Source organism: Sturnira hondurensis, unplaced genomic scaffold (genome assembly GCF_014824575.4).
Source record: "Sturnira hondurensis isolate 20B ecotype Veracruz unplaced genomic scaffold, ASM1482457v3 Scaffold0021795, whole genome shotgun sequence".
NCBI classification, from domain to species: Eukaryota; Metazoa; Chordata; class Mammalia; order Chiroptera; family Phyllostomidae; genus Sturnira; species Sturnira hondurensis.
Window position 1 is genome coordinate 10,240,213 of NW_028094426.1, and position 13,200 is coordinate 10,253,412.

Genomic DNA, 13,200 nt, shown 5'->3' on the forward strand with positions numbered 1-13,200 from the left:
CTGAGTCTAAACTTTATAGTACGTAAATCTCTTCCATCAACTGAATCAGGCACTGAAAAAAAAAGGCTCATGCTGTCGGTCCTGACTTCAAATCTCCAGTCTTCTACCAACCCAGAGCCGTACAATTTGATCCCACACAGGACTTCAGGGTCATCAAAGTTCAAAAAAAAAGCTAGACCCAGGAAGTATATTCTTTACGAAGTTACAGAGAAGAATCCTAACTTGGCTCTTAATCCTATGCTGTTTTGCATGCACTGTAGTTATTTCCTGTATGAACGTGCCTTCTGTGTTTACCTTTTTTTTTAGGACAGGTCATCAAATATTTGCATATAGTATTTAATACAATTTCATCATAAAAGTCAAGGTAAATATCTTCTTTATTAAATGAGAAAAGAAGGAGAGTGACATGGTATTTTTAAAGCCTACTACAAATCATAAAGAATGCCTAGCAAAAAAACAGATTTGAACAACTTAATAAATACACAAAATTTAGAGCAATATTGATTACTTCTCACCAGCTGATAGGAACAGGTGGTCTAGTTTAAAATGCCCTAACTAACGTGGATTTTCACCCATTATTCTGAGCTAAACTATACTCTATGAGAGAGTCTGACATTCAGAGGACTCTTAGTAGTTACTTACAGGAAGTGACTGTAAGTCAAAGAAACCACTTCCGAACAAGACTGAGTTTCAAGACTCAATAGGACAGAATCAACAGGGCAAACACAATCAAAGTTACAGCAGATGCTGTTGAGAGTGGCAGAACCCCTGGTGTCTCAGATGATCCCAAACTGAGCAAGCTCATGCAATTCCAGGTGGCTGAATGCCTCCCAGGGGCAGATCACCGTGATATCTGCAAGAGAAGGAAGAAGAATTTATAAGCCAATCTCACCCCCAGGAGAGCCTCTTCTGCAGACATCCTCCAACAGAGGACATCTCACACCTGTCTCCTATTCATTGTCCAGGTGACTGGGAAGTTATCCAGAACAGCCTTGGAGCCCAGAGGATCAGGTCAACTGCTTAAATAATCCTCTGAGGGCTCTGATGCCCCCTCCAGGTGTCTTTGTTGGTTCTATTCTGCATCCTCTTTGGGGAGATGACCCAAGGCTGTTGACCGGGCCTGCCTTGTGGGGGTGCATCTTGCTGACCCCCACCCTGGATCTTTCCAAAGCACAGCCACTAAGGAGGGATCAGAAGTGGAATTCTAGTCAAGCAAAGGGTTAAAATGAGAAATTGGAGCATTTTAAATTCCTAGGGTCTGGAAACTCTCAGCCTCCCTACTCCCTCTTAATCCAGATGAGTTTCTTGGGCTTCCCTGACACCTTCTTCAGCTCCTTTACATTGTGAAATGCCACCATCAAATTGCATATTGAGAAGTGATCTCAAGGGATGCTGTAACCCAGTTACCTACATCAGGCAATAAGGTAGTATTATCTCCAAGTTATAGAGAAGTTCGTTCGTACCCAGAAAAGGTAAATAAATACCTAGTAAAAAATTGCAAGTTGTAGAAATAGGACTAGAACCAGAGCAAAGACCTCAGACCTAGTATAAACCTCTTTCTATTATTCCAAATACATTAGCAGAGTGGAGCATATTTTCCAGAGTGGATTTGTTGGTCTTAAATGCATCTGGCCAAAATATAGAAGCAGTTGATTTTAAAAAACAACACATGGGCTTTATAAAGTGGCTAGAAAATTTACTTGAGATTCCCGAAGTGCCATTTGAGTGCTAAAAGCAAATACACTGAGAACCACCTGGTGAGGACACTAATTACTCTGAGTGCCAGCGTTCATCAAAAGTGGATTGTATTGAGTCGTACACTTGAAACATGTATGGCTTTACTAACACATGTCGCCAATAAATTCAACTTTTTAAAGAAGTGTATTGGGTGCGTTGAAAACTTAGGTCCACACAAAAACCTGCACAAACATGTTTAAACATCTTTATTCATCATTGCCAAAACTCATGGGCAACTAGGATGTCCTTCAATCAGGTAAATAAACTATACTACAACCATCCAATGAAATATTATTCAGTGATAAAAAGAAACAAGCTATCAAGTCATGTAGAGATGTGGAAGAACCTTAAATCAAAAAATACTGTTAACTGAAAGAAGTCTGGAAAAGCTATATTTTGTGTGATTCTAACTGTATGACAATCAGGAAAGTCAAAACTATAAAGACAGTATAAAATTAATGGTTGTTAGGACTATCTGGAGGGATGGGCAGACAGAGCCCAGGGGATTTGGGAGACAGTGAAACTATTCTGTGTGAACCTGGAAAGGTGGACAGACACGTGACCTTGTGCATTTTTCAAAAGCCATGGAACTGGACAACAACCCAGAGAATGAACCCTAATGTAAGCTATGGACTTCAATTAATAGTGATATATTGCTATTGACTCATTAATTGTAACACATATACCACACAAATGCAAGTTATTAATAATAAAGGAGACTTTTCACATGGGGAGGACAGTGGCAGAGAGGTATATAAGAATTCTGTACCTTTCTACTTAATTTTCCTGTAAACCTAAAACTGTTCTGAAAAATAAAGCCAATTAATTCTTTTAAAGGAATATGCAATAACTTGCATTCATTATGCAAAAATCTTAAGCAATGAAAAATGCTGTATTAGATGCATGCGGTGTGCAGGGCCCTGTGCTGGGTGCCAGAGTGTGAGTAAAAAGAGGAAGTAAGCGAAAGAGTGGTTGGCTTGGTGGAGTGAAAAGGCTCTCTGGGCCCCACCCTGTTTCCAATACCTCACTCACGGCCTCAGATTGTCTCTTAATTCCTCTATGTCTCAGAGTTCTCCTCTGAAAAATAAAGAAGTTGGTCTAGACTAACTGAGACCCTTTCCACCGTGGAAGCCTGCAATCCACCAGTATATTCTCCCAAGAGTCATTTAGTTAACAAAGCAAGAGGATTCATTAAACATTGTGCCTTGCCTGATTTCATTTCATGTTTACTTCTCAGCATGCACATACTTACTAAAGAGGTCAAATTGAAACCCCATATTTTGTATGTCCTCAAAAGATCTGCTTGTCTTTGTTTTGTTTTGTTTTTTTTCCCAGCAACTTTCAACTGCCCCTTAAGGCCTGAAGCAGATAAAAAGATAAAATTTAAGTGCAACGTCCTCGTGTAAGTCTTTGGGTGGCTCACCTGTTCCTAGACCTTCCATGCCCGGAATGTCATCTCCAAACCTATTGGAAAAAACAAAATAAAAGAGAAATGAGCTGAGATCAGAGCAAAAGGAACCTGGAATGACTCACATAGAGAATTTCCTGACTCAAGAGGGAAGAAAAGGAGGTTTAAGCTTTTGTATCTGAGAAACTCCTGATGCTTGTGTTGTATTAAGGTAAAGAAAATGCACTCAAGCAGGTTTAAACAGTGTGTCCCAGTGGAGAGATATTTTTCCCCTGTAAAAAGTTAACCTAAGACAATTGAGAGCCAGAAAGAATGATCAGTGGGGCAATTTAGTTAATTTCACCCTTTAAAAATAGAAACTGGAATGAGAAAGCAACATGGAAGGCATTAAAGTGATTAATTCATTCATTTGTTTATTAGGCATCTATTACCTGCCAGACACTGTGTTAGGCACTGGGCATTGAGAGAAAAAACAAATTTTCTCTGAGAGAGCTCGGTCTCAAGGAACAGAGGACATTTAAAAATAAATAAATGTAATATAAAATAGTACAAGTTGTGATAACTGAATGTACAAAATGTGAACATGGAATTAATTAATGAGAGTCAGTAATGTCTTCAAAAAGAAATTAACTTATTGAGCAAGTATTGAAAAATAAATAAGACATTGCCAAGGAGAGAAAGAGAAGAACAAAGAAGACGTAAGACTGAAGCCATCAAAATAAACTGTGAGTTCTGGAAATGTCCAGTGGTTCTGTGTCCCAGGTTAAAGCCTGGGTACATTGGTGAGAGGGAGTGGTCAAGAAAAGTCTGGAAGGTCAAGTGAAAGGTCACTGTGAAAGGCTCCACTTGCCATGTTGTATTTGGCCTTAGAGCTGGGCGCTGAGGGAGAAAGCATTCCGGGGCTACAAGCATGATTCAGCAAAGACTGTGGTACAGAGGAAAATAGAAAACGGAGTGGAAATTTTTATAAGTCTGCTTAATCGTGTGACCCTTAAATCTCAGAACTTAAACAGTCTCGTGGGAGAAAAGAAGCAATAGAAAATCTTGTTTTTCCTCTTGATCTTACCCTTTCACACCTTTCGTAGGAGGCTTGCTCTTGAATTGGCGAGTCTGCCTCTGCTTGAACTTGGGGGGCCCTTTGCGTGGAGTGGTGGGACCCTGGTTTAAAGCGGGAGGGGCCAAAGAGGTATTGTCACTCATTTTGCCGTCCTTGGGTGGCTGATGGCTGTCCGTCAGGCTCCTTAGACAGTGATAGGAAGAAAAAAAAAGAGCATCAAGGGAATGAGGATCCCTGTTATTACACCCTCACTGTAAACTAGGAAGGGAAAACCCTCGATAAAGAAGCTTAAGTATTTCATGTTGGCACAATACAAAAGAAGTTATCATCTTTTAAAGGAATTTTAAAGAAAATATGGTATAAATTGATGTGGACACTCAATAGAGTGGAAGACAAACCGACAACTGGTAGATTTCAAAAATCTAGGTAGATATGTTGTTCCCAATACATCTTCTCTAGCTTTCTAGGTGAAAGGTAGAAAAGCACTATTTATCTGAAAGGTCCACTTCCCCTTTGTGATGCCCAGTTCCACTAAATGCCGTCTTTACAGCACTGACATATTCTTTAGGCTTTACGTGTTTTTCCACCCAGCTGCAAAATAAACTGACTCTGGATGTTTGTTGACCCATTTTTATGGCCTTTGTTCTTGATAGTCTTTATTTTATTTAATCCTCACATGACCCAGAGACTTCTTGTCCTAGTTCCAGGGGTAAAAATGTAGTTGCCTGGGCAGGGGTAGCTCTGAATCAGCTACACCAACACCCAGGAAAGAATGCAACACATCCCAGTACACACCCACACAAATAGGAAACTTGATGTGGGGTGATTAAGTAGTAAATTTGGGATTTAACTTCATAGCCAGACATGAAGCTCTTCAGTTACACATTTCTCAGAAATCCTCAACATTTTCTCCTATGCAAATGATGAACCTATCCACTATGGTTTTCCCAGACTTTCATTTTAGCTGTAGAATTACACTCTGTCATTCTGCAAGTACAAATCCAAGATCATGATTAACAGAGATATATTTAAAACACACGTTGCTAACCTAAAGAGTTTTTTTATTTCTTCTTTTCTATCAAAAAAGTTGATAATATTTAACCTGGGAAGGGAGATTCTGAAAAGCCCCAAAGAACCTCCAAAGAAACTTCATCTCTCACCTTGAGCCAACCCCTTATAATAACCCACTGCCTGGGCGCTTCGCTTTCATTGCGTCCACCTCACCCACATAGATTGATGCTAATATCCTTAGCTTCAATTATCCCTGACAATTTCGGCTTGTGCCAGCCTTTCTTTCTGCCACATTGCCCATCCCTCAAATGTATTGTATAACTTCACCAACTTTTTCTTATTACTCTTAAAATCATGTTAAAATATTATCTTTACCTCCAAGATATTCTTCCTTATTTTCTTCATCCAAATTGCTATTTTTATCCTCTCCTGCCAACTCTTAGTGTGTTCAATAGAAACACATGGACTAATTTGTGAACTGGAACCAGGGATGGTGAACCTGGCCAGGTGCCTGGATTGCTCGCTCACGCTGAGGATTTCATCTTAATCTCCCACTGGAATATGCCCCATGAGGCTGTTTCTCCATTTTGCTGATTTTTGTGGTCACAAAACCTGCAACAGAGCCTGGCACTTAGTAGGTATGCCATGTCAAATGGATGAATAAATAAAGGAAGAAATTGAACTAAAACCTTGAATGTAAGAGCTTGGCCCTGTGACCTTCTCCGTCAAACTATAGAGAAGGCATCAGCGGATCTTCGCCTTACAAAGCCTCGGGGGCTCAGGAATGCACCGCCAGGCCCCTTGCTCACCAGAGCCAGTTCTTGTGCCCTGAGCCCGCTCCTGCCCAGGTAAACAGGCAATGTTTGTGCCTCTCCGAAGGGCGTTTCAGACCCTGGGAGGCACTGGTGGGCATCCAAGAGGAGTATTTTTCTCAGACTGTGCCACCAGTAACTGATACTTCCCAGTTCTGCCAAAGCCACAGAGAAACAGTGGAGAATTTCTCTCAGAACAAGTGTTTTTGGACTTCCCAATTCTTTCAAAGTAGTTAGAAACCACAAACCTTCCTTTCTTTCATCTGGAACGCCTACTAAGATTAGGATTGTCAGATTCCGTAAGTAAAAATCCAGAACACCCAATTAAACTTGAATTTCAGATCAACAACAAAGTTGTTTTAGTACAAGTGTATCCCAAATATTTAATGGCACATACTTATGCCAAAAAATAATTTGTGATTTATCTGAAATTTAATTTTAATTGGTCATCTTCTATTTCATTTGGAAACACTAACTAGGATCCTACTCTGTTAGATGCAGAGTCTATAATGTGAGGGCCTAAGATGACCTGAATTAATCAAATTATCCTTGGGGGGGGGGGGAGGGAGTACAGGCAATCCGGTGTAAAAAGCATGTGTTTTAGAATCAAATAGACATATTTTCAAATTCCTGCTCTACAAAACTGGCTATGTGATCTTAAATAAGTTGCATAACCTATCTGGGCCTTATTCTATTCCTAAAATGAATCAACTAATACCTTCTTTTTTAGGGTTATAGGGAAAATTAAAAAAGATAATGTGAACAGTGTTCAGTGAATAGTGCCCCCAAAAGAATAACTATATACTAGACCTGGGAGCCCAGGAAGCCATGCAGACACATGTACAGTTGTGATGCAGGTTCACTTGGACTCCCCACGTCCCTGTTCTTGGGCCACCTGCTGAAGAGCCCTTGTCACACACCGAGAGGTGACTGTCATCTCACTGGGTGATCCTCTGCATCCTTCAAATGCCCCAACAATGAACTTATTCCTGGTTCTTTCTTAGAAGGAGTTCTGTCTTCCTTGGATTCCTCTGACACCCCTCGCATCAATGCTAAAGAATTTAAAAATTACATTTGACTTCCAACTTCCCCTGATGACACTTCTTATTTTTTCCTGTTTGTTTCTTCTGCATATTTACATGATTTTGAAGCTGCAACTCTAGACTTGGACAGAGCTCACGTCTAACTCTCGGTGCGACATATTATTTAAAAGAATTCTGCTCCAAAAGAGTCACATCGCAGCCGCCTGCTTAATCCCTGGATTTTCAAGGCCCTCGGGATTTGCACCGTGAAAAGTAATTGTCATTATGTTTATTGCGTGTCTCATGTACAGCATTTGTTTAGGTACCTAGGACAGTCACGATGTCTAGAGAGTTTCTGCCAGAGATTTGCCCTCCAGTTCCCCCTGGAGAACCTTGGCAAGGAGCAGACCCAATACCACCGTTTCCTGCCTGGGAAGTCAGTCCTGTCTGCCACAGAGATCACCAAGGGCTAAACTTATCCTGACCATGCGTCCCTAGGAATTCAAGGGCATCCTCAGAGCTGAATGATCCTGAAAGAGCATCAGATTTGATGCTATAAGAGGAAGTTTCACATTTCTGCCTCTAAAGGTATCAAGCAATCCATTCCTTGGTGAGGCAGAGTACTTCCCTGCTTTTTAACGCAATGATAGTCCTTCCCCTTTTGAAATTACGGACTGCTCTCCTGCAGAAAGAAGTGAACGCAGCAGTGTAATATTGTAAGGCACAGCTTTGTAGGGAAGCAGCAGGATTAGTGTCTCCTTAGACCCAAAGCAACGGAAGCCGTAGGAAGCCACAGAGGGCGATCCTCCGTAAATTCCAGCTAAGTTCAGAAAGTTCCTGGGTCAGCCTTTCTGGTGCCCATCTTCACCCTAGACTTCCTGTTTCCTCAGTAAAGTATGAGCAGACAGACAATTTTACTGTGGATAGACTAAGAGAGAGAGTGGAGAAGCAGGAGGTTCAAGAGTATTGTCTCCTCCAGTGGAGCTGGGCCTGTAAATGTCACCCAGAGTCCTGTTGAGGCTGAGAAAATCACATAATTCAGAGAACCAAGGAAAACCCAAACCAAAGCCATGAAAAAACAAAAACAAAAATCCAGTGAGCACATTGCTTCACATTGGAACAAACAAACACTTTCACCTTGGAGGGAGCCGGCCGGCTCAGCCACCCACCCTTCGCTGCAGTCCGTCATTCCCACCAGGACTCTGGCTGTAGTTTTCCTTATCCCCACACTCTCCTGTCGGCCCCCTGGGGCCTGAGCCAAGTTTCAAAGCACATCCTGGGAGTAAAGACCTGTTTGCTGTGTAATCTTTCAGTGCCCAGATCACTCCTTTCCCAGAAAATGATGCTCTGCGGAGCCACCAAAAAAAAAGAAGGCTCATTTTGGGTTCTGACGGGGGGGCTCAAATGTTGAAAAAATTTTCAAGTAATAGCTAATAAACTTAGTAATCAATGCATGTAAACGCTATTGTTCCAGGAACTGAAGGTATGACCCACCCGGACTCCAGGAGGCCATAGCAGTTCCACCTTTGTGCCTCCAGAGGACTGCAAGCCATTCAAGATGCTATCTGAGCCATTGTGCTCCAGGGTGAGGTGACCACTTCCTGGGACACAGATGGAAGAACGCTGCAGCTTTTACCTGATTAACTTTTCCCCTGAATTCCAAACCCCTTTCCTATACTTTTGGTCTCTATATAAAAATGGAATTTAAGGTGTTCTGTTAGGGTACAAACCCACCATCTTCACAGGTCACCAACCATCTGAATAAAGTGCTCACAAAGATTCAATCCTTGCCTCTACTTATTGGGTCTGGTAGTGACAAGCAGCACAAACAGCAGCTTTTCCAGTTTCAGTTCCTTCTAAATAAATGTAGTAATTAAGGTTTGCAGTGACCTTGTAATAATCAAGCTTTACTTAGCTTTTCACATAGCACTCTAAGGAACTTGGGGATATTTCTTTTATATTTTCTTTCATTTTCATTCCTGACACCAGTCCAGGCACACATGTTAAGCATATTCTCTCCCTCCATGTCTTTGTTTTAGAGCCATATCGAGCTCACCCCACCCAACCCCAAATACCTTGGATTTTATACCACACTTAAACTTACCAGAAGTTAAGAAATACTCACAGAGCTGAATGTTGCTCCTCTGAGGTGCCTAGTTGCCTTTTTCACAGTAGATGAATAAAGGATCTTTGCATCCTGAGGTATCTCTCTGTAATACCCTCATGCTACCTAATCCCATCATGATCAGATTAGAGTCCCAGCTCAGGTGCAAAGTAGTTGAAAGAATATGGGGTGAGACTGAGTTAGGCTTAATGTTCTCTGATCACTCAACACTCTTACAAAACTGACTTTGGCTTTCTTTCTCTCCTATCAATAAAATAAATAAGTATCAAGTTCACAAGCACACACACACAAACACACAGTGTTATATCCAAGAGCTGATTTGCAGGTGGTGATTCAGTGTTTTCTGTCCTTCTCCATTCCCACCTTTAGTCTTGTTGCTTTCCATGCCTTCCCCTCCTGACACACACTCAGCCATGTTCAGGGTGGGACAAAAGTAGGTTTGCAGTTGTTTGTATGGAAAATAATACAATAATTAATAAATAGTAATACAAGAATAAACTGTGTTTCACATACTCACAACTGTAAATCTAGTTTTTCCCACCCTGTATATAATCTCTCTCTCTCTCTCTCTGTCTCTCTCTCTGTCTGTCTCTCTCTCTCTCTCACACACACACACACACACACACCCATACCATGACATACTTTTTATGAGACTTTAGATAACTAAAAAGAGAGTAGAACACAGTGTCCCCCTGCTGCAGTGGGACTGCTGATCATGTGAGCAGTGACACTGAGGAATATACAACATCTTTCCCTAATTAGTATTGTATACGTTTTCTCAGACAGACAGGACCACAAAGCAGAAATGATAAAAATCAATGATACTTAACAGAGAGAGAGTCCAAGCAATAGCTGGAACTACTCCTGCAGACATGTATTTGAGAATTGGTGGCTAGCTCTTCCATGCTCGAAGGCTTCAGAGTGTAGGGATCAGATTACAATCTAATTTATTGGGAACTTGGCTTCCATCGTCCACTTGCATTAAGCCACTGGTATTAATTTCTGCACACTTTATAGAGTTTTAAGTGGACTTAGCCCATATGCTGGAATCATTAAACTCTGAAAAATTGTCATAGGGAAATTGATTTTTTCAAGACTGCATTTCAAGTCAGAAGTAGAGCAAGGAGCAAGGCTCAAGTCTGGGAACAGCTTTGCGCTATACACAGGAGATCGGACATGGACCAAGAAGCACCTGTTGCCGGTCAGTCTCACACCCTGCCTCTGAAGTGCAGGGTACCTTCTGTAAATTGTTATTTATTAGAAAATTACACTCTGTAAGAGTATAGAACAAGATCAATTTATCCTTCCTAGGCAGGGAAGCTTCTTAACCTGCAGCCCTAAGCAGATTACATGGGCAGTTAATCAGCTCAAGGGTTTTTTTATAAGCTTTCCAGGTTGTCCTTATCAAAATTACAGTTTTGAAGGCAGAGCCAAAAGAATGTTTTGTCTGGATGGGTCTTTTCCATGTTCTCCTCTGTGTCTCCATGATCATTTCTATCTTCTTGTACTCCTTCCTACCCACTAGGCATATGGATATTTAGATGCTTACCTGTCAAATCCTTACACATTCTTCATTCTTTTGAGAATAAAGGCCACAGACTCCAATGCACAAAGGCAGTGGAAAGAGCAGTGAAGTTGCTAGAGTGTTGCTGAACGAAGTGTAACAGCATCAGCAGCACCTGGGCACTTATCAGAAATGCAGGCTCTCAGAGCCTTCTCCAGACTTAACTGCATCAGACTCTGCATTTTAATAAGGTACCAGGGTGATTTACTTGTGTGGGCTTGGTTTTACCACATCTCTGCTATGTGTTTCCTCATACGTAAAATGAATGATTTAGCAAGTCAGCATTCTCAATGGTGTTTTTTTTTCGATCCCAACATTCCTGAGAGAGATAAACCACATTTATTCATAATGGGATTCGTAGTGCAGTGATTCTCAGTAGGGCAGAGAGGGTACGCTTGTTACAACCCTACTGCTCCAAGGCAGATCCAGGAGAGTGGTGAGTGAGGGGCGACGGGGTATGAAAAACCCAAGTGTTTCATTTGAAAAACTCTCTTAAAGTGAATGATAAAGGAAGTTCTTGTAGTAGAAGAGAATTGATAACAGAAAAAAGTTTTTGAATGCCTAGAAGCAAACAACAGTGAAAAGAGCAAAATTAAGGGCATGAGGGGAAGTATGAAAGCAGAAAATCAACCACCTGCAGCAAGGCATTGTGGAGAACGAACACGGCTGAAACCACTGTGACATTCTAAAGATCTGGTCTCCTGGTACCTTCGGGAAGGCTCCTATTAATAGCCCCTTCGTCCAAGTGGCTGCTCACCCCAACCGTATGCAGAGGATTTGAGTAGGCTGGCCGTCAGCAGCCACGATACACTCCCTCTGTTGGACAGAGTTCTCAGACTAAGTCATTTCACTGTTTGCTGGTTGGCCTGACAGACGGCTGGCTTTTGAGCAGTTACCTATCTCCGATCTCATTGGCCAGCTAATGGAGTCCCGTTGCTCTAAATCAGGTGAGGAATCACCAAGGAATTTCTCTGGTAAAACTTTGGGCACGCTGGACACTCTGGGATTTTGCAGACGTGAGAAATTTGTTGGGCAAGGGGAAAGAAGAAAAAGAAATTGATAGATGTAATGACATAAATGAATATTAAACACATTTTATTAAGTGAAAGAAGCTAGAGCCAAAAGCTTCCATGTTGTCATTTTTTATTTATGACATTCTGGAAAAGGCAAAACTACAGGGTTGGAGAGCAGATTGGTGGCGGCCAGGGGTTGACTACGAAGGAAAAATACAAGGGATCTTAGAAAAATGATGGAACTATTTGGCATCTTGATTGTAGTGGTGGATATAGATAACTAACTCTATGCATTTGTCAAAACTCACAGCATGGTACACCACAAAGACTGAGTTTTACTGTATGTTTTAAAAAACAAATGTAAAATGCCTTAAAAAAAAAGAAATCTATCTTCAGTAGTTCTATAATCCTTGGTTCTTGATCCCCTCTGGCAGATGGGAAAGTATTACTAATTAATATTCAGGGAAGAGTTAAAGGGCAGGCACTAAGTCATTAGAAAGTGATTAAAATTTTAGCTGTCCTGTAAGCTGCTTACTCAAGTGCTAATCTCTAGCCTTTCTTTAGTATTTCTTAAAATACCAGTGAGGGAAGAGCTCCACATCCAAAGCACATTTCTTCCACACTTGAAGTCTCCCGGCCTGAGCTTCCACCTCTGACTAATGCACACTGGACTCCAGAGGGGAACACCACAGTGCGAAGAAAGAACTATAAGGCTGCTTCCTCTTTCCCTTAATGTGCTACTGCAATTATGTATCCTCCGGAACAACTTTGTTAACCTTGAAAAAAAGAGCATTCGTTCAAAGTACAACATTCTCTTTGAGAACATAGAGAGGAGGGAACACTCCCTAACTTATTTCATGAGGCCAGTTTCCCCAACATGAAAAGTTTTGACACAAAAAACAGATGAAAACTATAATAAAACTGTACAGTTTTGCATACTCAAAAGTTACTGTGAGGATAAATCTTAAAAATTCTCACCACAAGATAAAAACTTTGTAAGTATGTGTATGGTGACAGATGTTAACCAGACTTCCTGTGGGGATGACTTTGCAATATATACAAATATTGAATCATTATGTTGTACACCTGAAATTAAAATGTTATGTATCAATTATACCTCATTTTTTTAAAAAAAGAAATAAAAAGATGACTGGAATAGGCAAATAGCCTGCAGATATGACAAATTTAAAGGGGAAACATTCATTCTTGTGTGTAAATAAATTTAATATTTGTGTTTACAATTTTAAAATAATAATAAAAGTAGTGTCATTTATAATTGCTCTCAAGAAAATAAAATAATGAGGTGTAAATCTAGAAAAACATGTATAGGATTCATATGATTAAAAACTTCAAATGGTAGTTAAAGAAATCAAAGAAGACCTAAGTAATTAGACAAATATACCATATTTATTGATTGGAAGACTCAACATAATACAGATGACAATTCTTCT

The 13,200-nt window shown here is 40.7% G+C and overlaps 1 protein-coding gene across 2 annotated transcripts; it reads right to left on the reverse strand.

Annotated features, from left to right (window-relative positions):
• Nucleotides 1-353: 353 nt before the first annotated feature.
• On the reverse strand, nt 354-9,275 carry PDE6H (phosphodiesterase 6H). 2 transcript variants are annotated; one of them, XM_037033958.1, is made up of 4 exons: nt 9,173-9,275; nt 4,212-4,385; nt 3,161-3,201; nt 354-853 (listed from the first exon to the last, which is right to left on the reverse strand). In XM_037033958.1, the coding sequence occupies exons 2-4, from the start codon at nt 4,343-4,345 to the stop codon at nt 777-779; spliced, it is 252 nt and encodes an 83-aa protein (XP_036889853.1). In that variant the 5' UTR covers nt 4,346-4,385; nt 9,173-9,275; the 3' UTR covers nt 354-776. The 2 variants fall into 2 exon arrangements, with proteins under 2 accessions (XP_036889853.1, XP_036889855.1); XM_037033960.1 differs by having other exon boundaries at nt 9,152-9,239.
• Nucleotides 9,276-13,200: the final 3,925 nt, after the last annotated feature.

What these genes read in the sequence shown, in the direction of transcription:
- PDE6H (XM_037033958.1), bottom strand. Translation starts at nt 4,345, where the DNA reads ATGAGTGACAATACCTCTTTGGCCCCTCCCGCTTTAAACCAGGGTCCC. An exon ending in CCTACGAAAGGTGTGAAAGG is followed by an intron (nt 3,202 to 4,211) that starts GTAAGATCAAGA and finishes TTTTTCCAATAG; the next exon opens with GTTTGGAGATGACATTCCGG. An exon ending in CATGGAAGGTCTAGGAACAG is followed by an intron (nt 854 to 3,160) that starts GTGAGCCACCCA and finishes CTTCTCTTGCAG; the next exon opens with ATATCACGGTGATCTGCCCC.